The 17,981-nt window shown below is 40.8% G+C and overlaps 1 protein-coding gene across 1 annotated transcript in view; it reads left to right on the top strand.

Annotated features, from left to right (window-relative positions):
• Nucleotides 1-17,981, top strand: part of IGF2BP3 (insulin-like growth factor 2 mRNA binding protein 3) — a 93,727-nt gene that overhangs the window by 60,374 nt on the left and 15,372 nt on the right. Inside the window, exons 7-8 of the mRNA XM_009709810.1 lie at nucleotides 1,486-1,621; nucleotides 3,513-3,644. Coding sequence (XP_009708112.1) covers nucleotides 1,486-1,621; nucleotides 3,513-3,644 — 268 coding nt within the window. The remainder of the gene's footprint in view (nucleotides 1-1,485; nucleotides 1,622-3,512; nucleotides 3,645-17,981) is intronic.

The raw sequence follows: 17,981 nt of genomic DNA, 5'->3' as shown, positions 1-17,981 counted from the left end.
TGAAGGTATGTAAATGTTTATGGCATTAGTCTGAGGAAGAGAAGTGAATTAATTGGAGAAAAAGCACCCAAATAAGTGTGTTTCAAGAATAGGTTTTGTAAGGCCAGCAAACGCTCTTAAATGTGTTGGCATAAACATTTGGTTTGCAAACACTACACAGACTGTTAATGCTGTTTCTTAAAGGAAAAAAAAAAAAGTAGGGGGTAAATGGGATAATGATCTTCATTCTGTGAAACCACCTTGTCTTTATTGATGATGACACAAATAACACATCGTCTGTAAACACTCACAGACTGTTTTTTAATTTAGCAAGTTAATGGTTTATTTGCATTAAAATCTTGGCCTCAAGATTGTACTTGTCATGCTATGCCTGAAATAGCCCCATGAAGTTGCCTGGTTTAATCGGTACATAAAAGAGAGCATATATGCCCATTGATTCTGCTTTGTCTAATTAGTCTTTCTCCTGATCTCTTCATTTAGGCTTTTTGGTAAGCTTGTCCATAAAGTTAAAGTAAGGCAGCTGGTTTGGGAAAGTGTTTCCTCTCTTCTTTGGGGTGTTTTCCACCACTTTCCTTCCTGAGGCAGTAACGCAGTGCTCGCACACTGGAAACATAAGGATTGCTTTGTGGATGCATTTCGTGCTTGCTGCTGCTTACCTGAGATGCGCAGGTTGCCATGCTGCCTGCTGTGCAAGAAAGCAAGCCTTGCATGCTTCTTCCTCTCTCCTTCCTGCCATCGGCTTCCTCACCCCTCCTGCATCCTGCTCTGACCTTTTTTTTTTTTTTTTTTTTTTTGTGTCTTCACCCCTTCAATTCACCCTTTCTCAGTACATGGATATGCCATGGCTTCCCAGTCGGTTTCCTCCATTTTACCATAGTAGGTCAGCATTTGTTACCTAACAAAGCACTAGTTTAACGCTGTAACCCTTTTGTTTTCCCTGAGGAGTTACTACTGTTTCGCAGCAAATGTTGACTTGCACACAGCTTTTGGTTTTCCTGTTACGAGGATTTGGAGGCTCTCCTCTAGTTTCACTGAGGGTTGGGCTTTTTTCCCCCTCCTTCCTTAAGGAATCCACGATTGTTCTCAAGGAAAGAAAGTTTCTTATGGTCTGTGCTCCTGGTACATCTGAAATATCTGAAGCCCTCTCTCTGTTGGTAGGGCTGGTGTGGAGTGCGAAGCTGAACGGTGCTGCACTGCTCTGCGGCTCGTGTTCCTACAGAGCGTGATGGTTTCCATCTTGCGTTGCACCTAAGCACATCTCAAGCATCTGGTGCCAAACCTCGCTGCGGTGGTTTTTGTTGCGTTTGCTGTGAGGACAGAGTTTCTCCAGATTCTCCAAGAACTGTGTTTGAGCCCTGTTATGAATTGATACTACGTTCTTTGGAGGGCAAACTCGACACGCTCAGTTGTCATCGCACTCGAATGATAAACCTGGATTACCGTCTGCTGTTTGCTAATTAAACTGTGCTTCTGTTTCATTTGCAGGTTGCAGGACTTGACACTCTATAACCCGGAAAGGACCATTACAGTTAAAGGCAGTATTGAAACTTGTGCCAAGGCTGAGGAAGAAATTATGAAGAAAATCAGGGAGTCCTATGAAAATGATATTGCTGCTATGAATGTGAGTTGCCTTGTGGCATGGGCCCTTCCTGGAACTAGAACCACGGAAAGATTTAGGTGTGAGGGACCTCTGGAGGGGGGTTGCTCAATTATAGGGCCCGCTTCAAAGTTAAGTGAGATTGTGCAGGGACTTCTCCCCTCTTGAACATCTCCATGGGTAGAAAGTCCACAGCCTCCCTGGGCAGCCTGTGTGCTGTCTCACTGCTCTCATGGTGAAAATTTCTTTCCTAATATCAGATCGGGATTTCCCTGTTGCAATCTCCTTCTGTTGCCTCTTGCATAAATTTGTGGGGCTTGGGCAAGTTGTTTTTATTATTTATTTATGTATGTATGCTACTTTAATGAAGGCTTTTTCTGGTTTGTTTTGAGTAGGGGAACTGAGAAATTGATTTAGATTGAGGAAACGAATGAGCATTTCACTATTTCCTTGTTGCAAAAACCTAAAGAAAGGTGTGTTTATGTACTGTGGTAGTTTATGTACTCTAGTTTGTATGTTTCTTAAAGCAGTGATTCCCAGTCTCTTCATGTTAAAAGCATAACAACATATGGAAGAAGGATCTCTCCTGCTTTCAACTATTTAAGAAGGCTTTATTAAGGTTTTTCTTGAAATAGGTGATAGAGGTATTTAGTTATTCAAAGATGATTGGTGATTATATAATAAAAACAACACACCTCGTTGCTTCGCCAAAGTATTACTAATGCATATTGAGAAACCATTGAGATTTTTTATAAGCTATAAAAAGCTTTTTGTGTATGTATCCAAATCTTGTGGTCTAGAATCAGATTAGATATATTTTTTGGTTTACAGTAGTCTAATTTTCTAGAAATGGCTGTTCTTCGTGGTTTTCCTACTGTCTGGAGAGAATATTCTCCCTGCTTTTCCCTTCCTTCCCATATAAGAAAATTGCAGGACACAAACTACATGTGAGGACACAATAAAGTATTTTATAGTGATATATTTTTGCTTCATATAGCAAGCAGAAACACGGGGTGAGCTTGAGGCTGCTCTGCTGTTTGGCAAAGGTGTGGTAAGCAGAAAACTACCTCTGTTACTGGATGGATTTCAGGTTTAGTTTGTAGTGATTCTTAGGGTAGTTTTTAGTTGGTGAAGTTCTTGGGGTGTTTTTGTTTTTTTGTTTTTTTTGGGGTTTTTTTTGTTTGGTTGGTTTTTTGGGTTTGTTTTTTTTTTTAGTGTCTCATGATTGGCTTATCTTGATGGTCTGAGGTGGTGTTTGTCTCTAGCTGTGGTATTTCTAAAGCATAGTCATGTTACTGGGCAATAACCTGGAAAAGTGAAAAAGGGTACTGACGAGTTTTGTATCACAGATAACAAATGCTTCCTACCACATGATGCTGCCACTTTTCTCAGGTGTGGTCAAGTAAGGGACATGCAACTTTATGGTTGATGTTTTCCCAGTAAACGCTGAGGGTATCTTCATCTTTTGCAAGTCATGAGAGGGAAGGGATACAGGAGGCATGATGGGGTTATAGTGTGGTGTATACCCCCAGTGTATGACAAGTCAGGGCTTGTGCATGGACTGTCTACAGGGCTGTCTTTAGTGTAAAGCCAAAATTATTATACTATTTCTCTGATAATTTTGTTCACTCTGAAAGTAAATTGTACTATTGCCTGAATTTCTTGCAATGAAGTTTGTCATATGTTTCACTGATCAAGTTGTAGGAAGTGATTCCCAGCTGCCTTTCCTACTTGTTATTAGTCTGTGTGTATGTCTGGGAAATAGGTTTGAAGCAGAGTCCTTGGGGTAATGGAGATGAAAATTTTTTTTTAAATAACGTACTGACTTCTCGAAAGGTTAATAGCCTATGCCAACTAGGATTTTTGGTTAAATAACTAGGATTGTAAATCTTAAATAACTCTTCTACCATTGCAGCTTCAAGCACATTTAATTCCTGGATTAAATCTGAATGCCTTGGGTCTGTTCCCACCTTCTTCTTCAGGAATACCACCTCCCGCAGTGAGTGTTGCCTCCGCTGCTGCTGCTGCTTCGTACCCACCATTTGGGGTAAGGGGAGTCTCTGATTTCGGATGGTTAGTGGATGGTGATACTAATCTGTACAATGCTGTTGTTCAGAACTTGTCAGTTTGCTGTATTTTTGCCAAATTGCCTCGAAGACCTGGGAACGATGTTTTAGTAGGTGTGTTCTGTCAGTTTTCTAAATGTTGTCTGTCTTCCTGCTTGCACACTGAAAATATTTCATGTGGCTGTACTTGGGAGCAAGCTTTTAAATTAAATGCTCAGTGAAACCAGAAAACGGTGTTTCTTAGAAAAGTGTTAGATCCTGTTTTTAGAGAACTTGAATAATTACAGAAAGAAATCTCATATACAATGGAATTTAAAAATTGCTGGAATTTGCAATTAATAATGCTAGTCTGCAATTGTACTTCTATTGATATGGAAGGGAAAAAAAAATCTCTTGTCATAAAGCGGGGATCTATATGTAGCCAGAATGTTTGTTTGAACGTAGTAGTTTTATAAATGTACAAGTCCTGTTGAAATGCAGTATTGCTAAATATATAGGATTTAAATTACATGGATTCATCTTCAGAAAGCTGTGACTTACTGGCCAAATTGCTCTCTAAGGAATATGTGAAAAAGTTCAATAGAATCTTATTCAAATCCGGTGCTGATTAGTAACCATAAATGAGGTCTTTTGCTTTGGAGCAGAAGATAATTTGCTGTATCAGAAAGCTCCAGAGTCTTTCTGGAAAGAGATGGTGCTATGGTATTCAAGAAAAGACAATCTCACTACACAGAGAAGGTGATTTTTTTTTAAATTTTTTTTTTTCATCGCTCATCTCTGTTTGTGGTGGTGACAGTTGTTAGCCACTCAATGGAAGATGAGTTTTCAAAACGAACTCTAACAAGTGGATGACAGAGCTTTACAAACCCTGGCACGGCTGGCTCTGCCCTCTTCTTCGCTCAACAGTGACACCTAGAGGGCTACGGCTGAGCCTCGTCACCACCTAGAAAAGTGAAAGTGTGCCACAGCACACTGAACTTTATCAAATAACTCAAGTGGGTCGATACATATTGCACTAAATGGTAGTTGTTGCCTAAATATCTTTCCCAGAGGAAAAAACCAAGAAAACATCACTACAAGGAACAAGAAATATTCCACACTCGTAGCGTTGTTTGTGGGAACGAACAACTTGGGTGTTACGAATGTATTATAAACTATATCGGGTATAATAGTGGCTTTATCAGGAAAAACTGCTTCAGTGAAAACTACAACAGAAATGTGTTTATACTTGGCTATTTTACTGCTAATAGCAGTGCCTTTATGACACATTCTCTTCCCTCCTTGGCCCAGTCCCTCTGCACTCCAATTAGATGGCAGACTAAACTAAAAAATACAGGTTTCTGCTTCATTTTATTGTATAAAATGCCATCTGTGCTAATGAATTGCCTCAATTTATTTTTTCTTTTGAGAGAAACTAGAGGTGATTGGTTAACAGTATATAACTTTCTCTACTTTAGTGGTAATGAAAAGTGTAGCTTTTTCCTTCTTTTTACTCCAGACTTGCAAGCTACTTTGCTATTCTTGAGATCCATACTGTAAGCCTACAGTTCTGTTCCTCACTTGGTTTATTTTAATTTCTTTCCCACTTTTTCCTTTTGTTGTGGTTCTTTTTTGCTTTAAATATGCCCTTAAACAGTGCTGAATTTGGTGATTTCAATCTTATTCCTGTCAGTCCCTCTGTTGCTAGTGCACCTTTATCCACCCTCAATGCACTTTTTTGTCCTGCTAGCATCTCTGGCAGTTTCCAGGTTTCTGGAAATAGGATAGTGGCAACATCTGGAAAAAGGCAACAAGAAACAAGTGTCACTGTGTAAAAGTGTAGAAACTTGGCAGCTGGAAGGACCACACTGTCTGAACTCTCCCTTGATCCTGTTCATGCCATTTGCTCAGTCCTCTGAATAAGCTCTTGTTCCAGACAGTATAGATGTATGACAAGCCAACATGCAAAAAGAAGGGATAAACTCACAGATTCAGAGGATAAACTCTGGCTTTTGTGGAGGCTGTGGTGGTACCAAGACAGACCCTGAACCTGATACTAAGGCCTTCTGAAACAAACGCATGAACAATTGAAACTATCTCACCTTTTCTTACTTACATGTGACCTTACCTGGAAAAGAGCAGGTGGTTCTGCAGGCTTCAGGCAAGTCAGCCCCCCAGATTACTTGGAGTAGCGGTCCTTCTCTGGGGAGAGGAGAAGACAAGGAAAAGTATGAGTTTATCTCTTAATGGATGCGGTTTTCCAGAAAACAGTTTCCTTTTTGGTTTTTGTTTTTGGTTTTTTTGTTTTTTTGTTCTTTTTTTTTACTTTATTGCACAAAGACTTTTATATCCTGTTTGTGTATGAAGTTAGTTTTTGCAATTTCTGAATTTTAGTCCTCTGTTTTGTTTTTTTTCCTCTAGTAGAACAATTTTTAAGATAGTGATTAAATAAGGTATTGGGGCATGTAGATGTAAAAAGAGCAAAAGAAAATGACTGGGTATATTTTGAAGAAGAAATGGAAACGATTTGAACAGCTAAAGGTAACCGCAGAGGAGGATCTAGGAGAGCTCATAAGGGATTTTAAAAAGAAAATAAAAATCTGTGTGAATAAAAGAGGCTTCAGGAAAAGAAGGTCTTAGAAGCAGCATTAATGAAGAAATCACAGGGAGACTTTATGTCCATTTACCTAGGAGCTATTCCTTACCAAGTTCCTTGTTTAGGCAAAAGTGTTTGGGCAACCCAAGTCCCATTATCTTGTTCTGAGTGGATGTCCTTGTATGCTTGGGAGCACTGGTTATCTGGCGTTGAGGGATATCCCTTTCAGGCAGCTGAAAATCCTTTCTGAAAACTGCTGGCATCAGGCTATAAGAAGCGTATCCTGCTGCTGTCTTGCTTATTTTTGTCAGTGCAAATTTTGCCTTGTGCTCAGGGCTGGACATGGGTGGCTCTTCTGTCTCCTGTTTGACTGAGCAAAGGTGTGTTCCTCAGTAATTTCAGCTACACCATATTCAGGGGCCTTTTGGCATCTAATGTCATTGAGGTCCTTTTGTGAATGTGTGCTTACAAACCAAATAGTGAGTCTTGGGACCCTGCAATGATGTGCCCTGAGGGTTATGGACACGAGGAAATGGCCTCGAGTTGCACCAGGGGAGGTTTAGATTGGATATTAGGAAAAATTTCTTCATCAGAAGGGTTGTCATGCACTGGAAGAGGCTGCCCAGGGAAGTGGTTAAGTCACCATCCCTGGAAGTATTTAAAAGATGTGTACACTTGGTGCTCAGGGGCACGGTTTAGTGGTGGGCTTGGTCGTGCTAGGTTTACGGTTGGACTCTATGATCTTAAAGGTCCTTTCCAACCTAAATTATTCTATGAAGCTTTTGTTTGAGTATCTTCATATGGATCCATTCTTCACCTTGTGGGGATGGACTCACAAGTGGCTCTCCCTTGGGTCAGAAGAGGTAGGTGGGTGAGCTTTGGGCATTTGCAGAAGTTTCCATACAGAGCTGATTCTTCATATGTACTATTTTCTAGGGACAAGGTGTTGCTGCGACCTTGTGTAGGACTTGTTCCCAAAGAAACTGAGGTGTCATCTTAACTATTGAAACAAGTGTCTGTCACATTCCTGATGCTGCTTTTTTATACGGGTGGAAAGAGAAAAATCTCATAGTAAACAGATCTAGGATTTTGTTACATTGCCAGAGCTTAAAGTGCCACCCATATATACAGTTGTAGCCAAGTACTCCTAAAACTGAGTATTCAGGAGCTTGGGACTGAGTAATTAGATAGGTTTAGCTGTGTTAACATGAGCTACATGATGCTTCTTCCTCTCCCTCTTCATGCAAAACTTTAAGGCGTATTTGACAAGAGTATAAACACAGTACTCCAGCTGCTTCAGGAATAGTCAGCGTCACCAGCTTAGGAGATGGTGATGTTATCAAACACTGGTTTGCATTTAGCTCCTTGGACTGAGTCACATTCCGGAAAACAACTTCCACGTGACTGAGGTACTTCATTCTCTATGGTCCAACTCCACGACGGTTCACACTGGTGTATAACACCAATGACTTACTGCATAGAGCCTCATCTAATTTAACCAAATGAGATGCGGTTTCTGTCTCCTTAAGAACCTGGTTGTTGCTTTACCCTTTGTCCTGGCGGCAGAGTCCACACAGCAAGGCACTGGCTGTCCTTGGTATCTCTCTCCAGATACAAACACATGTGCACGCAGATGTCCGCTGCATGTGGCTAAGAGTGACTGAGCACCACATCTAGTACAGGCTAACCATTCCTTTTTTTTTTATAGCTACCTATCACTAGCAACAATTCTTGATAGTGCAACTGTATAACTCCTTTGCAAAGTCCAAGCTCTGTTTGCCTGTTTAAAGCACTCATTTTCTGCAGTCACTCAAAAGGGGTGCAATGGAATTGCAGACCATGTTTCAATTCCTGAATTTTCCTGTCTTTTTTTGCAAAAATCCAAGATCTGTATACTTTTCTCTGCCCTCCTAAAAGACAAGTAAATCGGAACAGATGGGAATCACTGAAATGTTTTAAGGTTTGAGGAAAAAGTAGGACTTAAGATTAAGTTTCAGGTAAGAATATTAAGAGTTAAACATTCTTTTTAACTGTCAAATAGGCATGATTTTACTCTTATGATTCTGGTGATATGGTAAAACTAATGGGTTTTTTGATGAATGTGTGCCCTTGTGTAACCATACAAAGGACTGTTAGCCTTTTTGTGCCTATTTGTAGCTGATGTCTCGTCCTGCTGCTTTTGGACCTGGAGAACCATCACCTTCTGTTTACCTTTAAATATTTCTCCTTAACTCTGCACTTAAATGCTTGTGTGTTTAGTAGTTCTGACACAACTGCAAATACTTTCATTAGTCTGCCCACTGTCATGCGTAATGAATGCTGTGACCTGAGCACCTGCACAAAGAATTGGGATTTGTATGAGGAGGAGAGTAAGATTCTGCAAAAGTGAATATGCCCCATGCTTATGTTTTCCAGAAGATATGTTCCCACAAAAAACGTTTTAGAAAGTATCCCAGCCAAACTCTTCAGGTGTAGTGGCGTACTGCTCAAAGCTGTTTTGATGAAGTTGTTGCTTCTGCCTTCTGAACTTTGGGGAGAATATGCACATATTTGACTCTCAAGAATAGAAGTTTGTTCTCATGCAACACTGAAGATTTTTAAAGCTCCAAACAAACAAGAAATCCTTGTCTTAAAGTTCAACTGTGAACAGTCATGCAATTAAATACACCTGACCTATCTACTGGGGTTAAGTGGGTTGCACCCTTCCTTTTATAATTGAAACTTTGCGTGTTTCATTGTACACCTGACTGCAGTACTTTTGTAGCCTTCAAGTCTGAAATTTGGCATCTCAAGGGTACGGGGGAAGGAGGGCTAACCTGTGGAGAGCTCATCCTGCCCTTGAATGCCTTGTAGAACTGATTCGCTGTCTGTCACATGGCAGATGTACCCAAACATATAGGAAGGTAAGAAGTAGACAGCTTTCCTCCTCAAGAGGAGTTCATGCCAGCTCCTCTCCTGCATCTGTAAGGCCCTGTAAGAGACAGCGGAACTTCTGCTGTGTGAAAGTGGGCTAAGGTGAAGAGACGCTCCTCCGCTCGCAGTAGGACTGCTTTCTCTACTGGTCTTTTTGCACACCCGTTGTAGCTTCTTGAAACTCTACCCTCAAAAAGCTCTCTTTCTAACCTTTTTCTTTAGCCTCACAGTTGATTTTCTGATTATGTGATATGCATAGACGCTTCTAGGAATGGGGGGGGGGGGAAGTTTCTTACAGTAAACAAAACCAAGAAAAAACACCTTTTTTCTGATGACAAAAAAAGTCTTGTACAGCTAGGCTGATAGGTTGCTCTCCTTTATTCTTTTTGCCATCTCTTGAAGCTTTTTGTTGCAGGTAAGGAACATGCCAATGGAAAACTTTCTCCTTAGAAGATGTTGTGGTCAAGAGAGAGATTCCTTCTTTATTCTCCAGTGATTTTCTTAAATAATGATAGTAAAGAAGAGATCTTCTATATCGCATAGATGTAAGAGGAGAAATAACTGTATTGTGCTTTTGGCAGGAAAGAAAAGTAATTTAAAATGAAAAATTGCTTCATTGAGGGCCTTCATTTGATGCCCTGAGCATAGATGAGAGACAAGGAAGAGGAAAAACTGTCCTATGTTTCCAGGTACTTTGACTCTTACTTGGTGGAGTTGGGCTCCTTTGGATGTCTGGGTTTGATAGGATTAGCTTGTGCAACTGTTAACGTCTAAACTACCCAGGGGTAGTAATGTATGTACATCTATAATGTGTGTAGTCGTAAGTGCCTTTGCCCTAATTTGGCTAGCTTGTTAAGCAGTAGATGATTTTGTGAGGAGCTGTCCTACAGCCAAAAGAGGATGTGGTTTTGGGGAGTAAAGAAGGATTTGCCAGTGTTTTTACAAAATGGTTTTATATCAGTGAAATGAAAACCATACGTGTGCTGCACACGCAATCTTGAGGAGGGCACTACAGGACAACAGCGTTGTCTGAAAAAAAAAAACAACACTACCAGCTAATTAGACCTCTTTTGAAGACTAAACTCAGTGCCTTGAATACACCTTTCCTGCTGCTTAGTTTCTTAAATTCATTAATGATGCATTTTCTCAGTAACATTGTGGGACTGTTCTGCCCTGCAGAGAAAATGGTTGGTCCTCCCACTGCCTCCAAGTCTCCTGCTCCTACCATGCTGTGCTGGCAGGGACCCGTGTCCGGAGTAATCAGAAACTATTTTGCCTCTGGAGATGGACTGGCCCTCAGTGAGGGAAGCAAAAATGCAGTTGGCACCGTATGATGTACAAAGATCTGGCAAGCTGACAGTTGGTATTTTTTCTGAGGTGTTGAAGCCTCCAGTTATTCTTAATAGCTCTTTTTACAGTTCTGAGCTTGTCATAATGCAAACAGCATCACTCGCTAACTGGTAATGCACACTTGTTAAAATAAAAATGGCTTCTTCCTCACTGCAGGTTTGAATACTTCTAGTGTTATTTGTAGTTGGGATGAGAGATAAGAATTTGTGTTGGTCCCCTGATCCCCAGATTCTTGTCATGGGAAGATGATTTAATTGGTGTTGCCTTGAACATCTCAGGTTCCCAAGCTTTAAGTACCAGGCTCAGCATCTTCTGAAAGTTATACTAAATGGGAAGTTGAATTCCTTAAGGTGCCAAGTAATATTTTGTTAGTAGAGTGTGCTGAACTCCTTCAGGCCAGAAACAAAAATAGGTCAAGTCCTCATTCTGGTGTAGCTGGCTCCATCTCTGGTTTGTTTCTTCACATGATGGAAAAATAAGTGACCTTTCTTTGTTTTCACAGCTTGTTTTTCTTGCAGCTGCCAGGGAATCTGAGAACAGTGTCTTTGTAAACCAGAGCTGATGAGTACTTCTAACTTTCAAAGCCACAGATTTCGTGGGCTACTTCTAGGAGTCTGAGTACCCATGTGGCTGGTGTCACAGCCACGATTTTTGAAGTGGAAGTGTTTCTATACATAAGCACTTTTGTTTTGGTGGTTGTGCAGTGTTGCAACACCAAATACCTATGTTTGCTGCTTGTGAATGACCAGCAAAATTCCCGCTTACGTAGTTTCACAATCTGTTCCTTATGTTGATTTCTGCTTCTGGCTGTCTATTCAGAATAAAAGGTGGCAGATTGCTTTTTTTGGCATTGTGGCCAATCAGATTTTGCAAAACCAAAAAGTTCATGCCATGTTCAGAAATATGTCAGACCTGTTCCTGCTTGTGAAATGCCTTATAACCAGCCTGCCAGAAAATGTTCCTTCTCTGCTTCTGTGATTTCTACCCCCTTGTTCCTGGCTAGGTTTTCATGTTGGAAACACTTGTGATAGGTGCGGTCCTGTTAGTGACTTCTAGTAGTTTGAGGAGATCCCCATGGCTTGCCAGGTAGAAGACGATGGTGATGAAAAGTCCTAAAGTTGAGAGCCAAGAAGTGGAGTACTACTAAGTGAGCATTGTGTAATAACCAGCTGTGTTAGAGTTTCAAGTGTTGAAATGCAGTAGTCCTCAAATTGGAAATGCAGATGGGGTTATTGCTTAGGTTTTCAACCAAGAGGAGAGGACCAGCTCAGCTAGCTGGACAGAGGTGTCTCACCCTCACGGCATACTTTCTGGGTGTCCAGGACTGATGATAGGGGAGAAGGAGAGCTGCATGGCCTTGCTATGGGCTGATTGCCTCAGAAAGGGTCATGCTTGTGGTCCATCTAGTGACATGGCTGTTTCTTACATGATGCAGCAGTAATGCTTGCAGGGTAAGGGGGAGCCAGCTCTGCTCTGAACACAGCAGGTTGCCAGCCCAGAGACCTGAACAGTGGTGGGAGGTGATGTGATGAGATCCTGGCCACACTAGGAGAAGGTTGCTGCAAGCGTGATGTTGAAGCTGCTGGGGGGGAGTTCCTTGTTATACTTGGAAATCCTTCCCACCACTCCTGCCTCTCCCATCAATCTGGGGTTCACGTGAAGATGAAACTCTGGGTGGATAGTGGCAGTACAGTTTGTGGATGGGGAAAATGGGTGATGCTTCAGGGTGTCCGGAGTGAAGTTAAAAATACAGATTGCTTCTTCTAAATTATGTTTTGCTAGCTCTTGACCGACTGAATTCAGCAGTGAGGAACTCTCTGTTACCTTCTGAGTGTAGTCCTGGCTTTTCAGGTAGTGAATATGGCAGAAAGTTTTAGACTCACTGCACGGGCTTAAATCTGTTCTAAACAAAGCCAAAAAGCTCAGAGTCGGGGGAGCTCAGGCTTCAGTTTCTTAACCTATGCTGGCAGCACCACTTTAGCTGATGTAAAAGATGATGACCCAAGAGGTATTTGCAAGGATGTTGTAAAACCGTGGATCACATTAGACCTATCTACCAAGACTTTAAGTAAGTTTTCCTTAATGAGTGTCTTGTTTCCAACAAAGGCTTAAACTTTTAGCGTTAGTACTGGAAAATGAATACGCTAGGATTTCTTTCACCAGTGTCAAAAGCTTAATTTTTATTAATGCATTGAATCCTACTGGAATGTCTTCAACGATACTTGGCTTTAATGTTGGTTTCCCCTTGCTGCAAGCTTTTATTACTAAATAAATAAGAGCACTTAGTATAGCTGTAGGCCAGGATAATTCTTCACAGTCCATTGCAAAAACATGGTTTAAATTTTGGCTTTGAGTCTGGTAGAGAGTTTGAATAAAACGATACCTCACTTCCTGACAAAGCTGAGGGTATTCTGAAGACCAAGTGAGTCATCTGTAAATCTATCTTGGTGATGGTGATCATGGCAATTGGGAAGGAAGAGAATGGCAAAAGAGAACTTTTTAATGCAGTCATCTGCTGGTGGTTTTTTTTTTTTACTTTACAAAGTGGATTTGTTTACTACTTAAAACCAAAAAAACCCACCAATAACCCACTAGGGTAGATAGCAGCCAGACATTGGCTGAGACTGTTCCATGCAGTCTTAAAATAGTTTTTAATTCTTTCCCTCACAGCTAAAAAAAACCTGATGCTGGTTAGAAATGGATAACATGACTTTGTGACTCAAAATAAATGAATTACCTTAGGATGAGACATTTGCAACACATTTAGAGTAAATGAAAACATGTACTGGAGCTGTAGAATGGGTTTAGAAACCAGCAAAGATCTGATATAGCTCCCATTGATGTTTGGCACAAAATCCTATTCACTTCAGTGGGTACAATATTTTTAAAGATTTACAACCTTATCCCAAATGTTGCCATAGATTTACCATCCACATACATTTGATGGAGCAAGAGGTCTATGGAGACACTTAAAAACACAACTGGAAAAAAATTTGTACTGTTGACAGGCTTGCAGAAAAAGACTGAGATTAATGCTCAGGTTACCACAAAGGGACATAAATAATAAATGTGTCCCCTTACTAGCCCTGCAATGGGTGAGATGACACACTCAGACTGACTGAGGGAGCCATGGACTCGGTGACAGCGCAAAGCAAGAGAGGGGGGTTCGTCTTGGGGAAGAACCGAAGAGGCAAAACTTTTTCTTTTCCCGGTGTTTTGGTTTTTTGTGGTTTTGTTTTTGTGTGTGGTTTTTGTGGTTTGGTTTGTTTTTTTAAATACCATTCCCTAAACACAATGTCCATTCCCCCAGCTCTGGTGGTTTAGGACCTACTTCTTTACCTACCACCATCTATCTGAAGTATCTTAGTGTCACTGTTTAAGGCCGGCTCTTAAAACAGACGGCAGACGCTCTCTGTTAACCACCTCCCTCGCCCCGGGAGGGGAAAGGACGGAGGAAAGGGAGAGAGACTTATGGGTTGGAAATTAAAACTACTTTAATAATACAGTAATGATGGGGAAAAAAAATAGTATAAGGTATTAATACTAGTAGTACTAACAGTGGAAATAAGGAAAAGTATACAAAACCGATCCTGAGTGTCCCAATGAGGGTGGGGGATTGCAGGCTGCAGCCCCCAGAGGCTCGGCCGCTGCCACCGCAGGGCGGGCACCCGGACGTCCAAGACGGGACTGCGCAGCCGACAGGAACTGAATTCAGGAATGCACGGATCGGGGTCGGAGGCAAGAGAGCGAGCAGGGTCCCACAGGGATGCCGGCCATGAAATAAGAGAGAGAGAAAGACCCTCGTGATCCCTTAACTTTATACTGAGGATGATGTGGATGGGATGGAATACCTCGTTGGTCAGTTTTTGGTCACCTGTCCCGTCTGCACTCTTCCGCAGGTGCGACCCTTTTACGACTTTTTACTTGTTTAACAAAGGGGGGCCAGCAGTGGCCTTGGTTCTCATGGGGATAAGTATAAACACGGGCCATTCTGCATACCAATCCTACTGATACTTCAGTAGCAACTATAAACATCGAGCGTTATCAGGCCTGAAACGCAGACAGTGTCTGAAAAACATGTAGCTGTACTTTCAGAAAGTGCAGTTACTTAGAAGGGACTTGAAAGAAAAACTCCTGAAAGGAGAAAATAGCCCTGTTTTAGCCAAACCAGGACACTTAGCTTTATTTTTCTGTGTTTTCACCCTTACCTAGCCATGCTTTGGCTGTTATGTGTGTGTGAGATGAGAAGGAATGCTTTTCCTTCTGATGACCTAACAGGTAAGGGAAAAGCTTTCCTTGGGTGTGATTTTGGGCAGTTTGTAGGACTGATGCACCAGGCCTTGGCAGAAGAAGTGTTATAGTAAAACTTATCCCAAGGACAGCCTGTTGGGCTCTACAGATCTTTGCAACTCTGCAAGCAAAAGCTGTGGAAAGAAGAGTGAATCTGCAAATTTTCTTGGCTGGGAGTCCTCAGCTTCTGGCTCTGGTATGGAGCAGTAGCCTTTGTGCTGAAGGGCATGGGGCAATATCCCAAGGAGTGGGGAAGAACCTCACCCCAGCTGAGGCTCTGGAAACTAAGAAATGACTCTTCAGCTAAGCCAGTTTGCTAAGAGTAAACTATAATGCAGTAGGGAAGGTAGCAGAGAAGTCTTTCTCCTGGGAAAATCTTCTGTAGGGCTGCAGAGTCCGGTTGGAGTGATGGGGACCATCCTGATGGTACCTGCAGTGCAGGGGCTCCAGGGAAGCCCAGCATAATGGGGAAGCAGCCAAGAGTTACAGAATTTAGGAAGAGATTAGGCTAGATCTTGGATGGAGGTAGTGGGAATTTAAAAAAAAAAAAAGTCTGTCTTTTTTTTTAAAAAAAAAAGAAATGGTTGGTATGGGCTGTTGGGCTAGGGACAGATGGTGGGTGTTTAGGGACTTGCAGCAGGTATGGAGGGAGGTGTATTCAAGCTGCTACAGGAAAAAGAGTTGGACTAGTCTAAAATGTTAGAGCTACTGGTGTGCAGAAGCAGTTGCTTAGCTTCATCCAATGGGGTAGATTAATTTACATCTCTGTTAGATCACTGTTTTCAGCCATGATTTAAATGAGCAAGGAGGAAATCTGATTTAAGTTGACTTAAGTTTTACATCTGTACTTTCTATACCTTTCTGAAAGCCTTAGTGTAGTCTGTACTGCCACAGCTACCCTTTGCTATCATAGTGAATATATCTTTCTATTTAAACAAGTATGCAGTTTACCATTTGCTTTGGTTAATATATTTTTTCCATTTTCTGTTAAAAAATGATGAATGGTGCTTTTCTTATTTGCCTGATTAATTTTTAACTTCTGATTTTCATCAGGCTACATTTGGATGGAAACTGGAATCCAATTAATGAACAAAACCAGCATTTAAAATTGTTTTCATTAGTTAAATGTGCTGGATATAGACAAAAATTCCTTATCAAGCCTGCGTTGTGTCTAAAGCATACTGATTTTTATAGAAACAAAGCAAGTATTATCAGCTGTTTATGAACTGAATTAATTGTTTCTGGTCACCATGCTCTCTAAGAATCTGTTTCTTAGAACTAAGAAGTCTTGGTTTCTGCAGGTCTTTTTAGGCCTCCTGCCCACTGCCCAGAAGAGTATGTAGCTTGCTTTTATACTGTTTGGACCTGTTCAGCATTAGGGTGGACTGGTCCTGAGCCCGTCCCACAAATATTACTAGGGCAGAGGAGGTGGTCTGTGCATCACAGACCTCTGAAGCAGTTACTCATGAATTAGGACATATGGATAGTGGACATATGGACCATACGTTTTGGAGAATCTAGGTTACTATCTTAAAAGTTTGTTGTGTTTTTTTTTTTTTCTCCTCACATTTTTGTCAGTTCCCAGGACTGGGCTGGTCTTGAATAAACTATTTTCTTATGTGGGGGGAAAATAAAGTGAATGGGGAACAGGAGAAAATTGCACAGAGTTTTTCATATACAGGAGACTTACTGTTGTCAAAAATTAGTTAATGACTAACTCTATGACTTAATGAACTTTAAAACTTCAGTAACGAATGCATGCTACTTTAACATTTAGACTGAAAAGTATTTAAGTTTATAACTCTACCATTAAGGCCCTTAAAATTATAAAGTAAAAAAGATGAACTGCAGGATGATTTCTAGAGTCATTACAGACAGACATTCTCTGAGATATATATACACATATATATTTTAGCTTTTAAATTTTAAGTATATGTTTAAGCAAACTTGGCCTTGTTAAGGGAGTGAATGTTGAAGATCAGATTCCACACAATGGGAAACTAGTTCTCTAAATTTAGTGTTTCTAACATATGTTTAAGATCTAGGAATCTATTTCTGATATAACTCATGCTAGAAGTTCCTGGAAAGCTCTATGACTTATGTGGCATAGCATAGGGAAGATTAAATTATAGTTGATTTTCTTCCATCCTAAGATCCCCAGAAGCATCTGTAAGATTGATGGGTGCTGTAGTCATTGCATTACGTTTTGATGTGTTTCTTTTGGAGGATGGTTTTCCAGTAAATACAAATGGATTTAAAAATTACTATGGGTAAGGAGGTGGATAGATAATAAATTGAACTCGGTGTTATGATACTCTGTCAAAAGCCCTAGCTAGACTTGATTTCTGCCAGAAGAAAGAGCTGCTGTTTTTGATGTTCATGCTTTAAAACAAATCAAACTATGGTTTCTTTTGAGTGGTTAAAAATCAGTGTGGGTAAGGAAATGGACATAATTTCTCTAAATCCTGCTTGATGTTATACTGGAGATGAATTTGGTTATACGTATGTGCCAATGTGCTTCTGCAGACAAGAATTTGAAAAACGACAATGTATAAACAGTTCAGTATTGACAGATCCTCCACTGTTCCTTAATAAATATATACCACTATTACACCAAAATGGAAGTTTAATGTTAAAGAACCTCACTCACACAAAAATAATAAGAAAGTCCTTTATGAAAAAAGAAGTTGAAATGTATCAACAAGTCAAAATTATGAGGAGGGATGAGGGAGAGTGCTACAGTGAGCTGACTGTACAGTTGGAAAGACACATGTATGTCTTCTGTCTTTCATTGCCTTTGCTGCCCATCTTTCATGTTTAAGGGTGAGGCAGCAGAAAGGAATTTCAGTGGTGAATTTAATCTAGCCGAGAAAGTGGCTTGAAATCAAGCTTTGGGAAGAAAGGAAAACTGTGCTGCAGGCAGATGGGCAATGGAGGGAAGGCAGGAGATATCTGCAAACAAAAGTAATGAAGTTTGATTTGTTTCTATGGCAGAGAAATGTGTCTGGAGGTGGGTGTAGGTAGAAGCTGGGTAAATTCTTGAAAACCAAGTCAAGTTACATGTTCAGTTTGTAGCAGTGTTGTATGAATTAGCTGGAAAGTTTGTGTGCATTAGCTCAAAGTTTAGTGGAAGAGGGCGGCTGGAGTTGCATGTGGGAGGGAAAACCTTGGCAGTGGACTTCTGCAGGAG

Source organism: Cariama cristata, unplaced genomic scaffold, assembly GCF_000690535.1.
Source record: "Cariama cristata isolate BGI_N322 unplaced genomic scaffold, ASM69053v1 scaffold8271, whole genome shotgun sequence".
NCBI classification, from domain to species: Eukaryota; Metazoa; Chordata; class Aves; order Cariamiformes; family Cariamidae; genus Cariama; species Cariama cristata.
The sequence above is the reverse complement of the archived record's forward strand: the minus strand, read 5'-3'. Positions and strand labels throughout refer to the sequence as shown.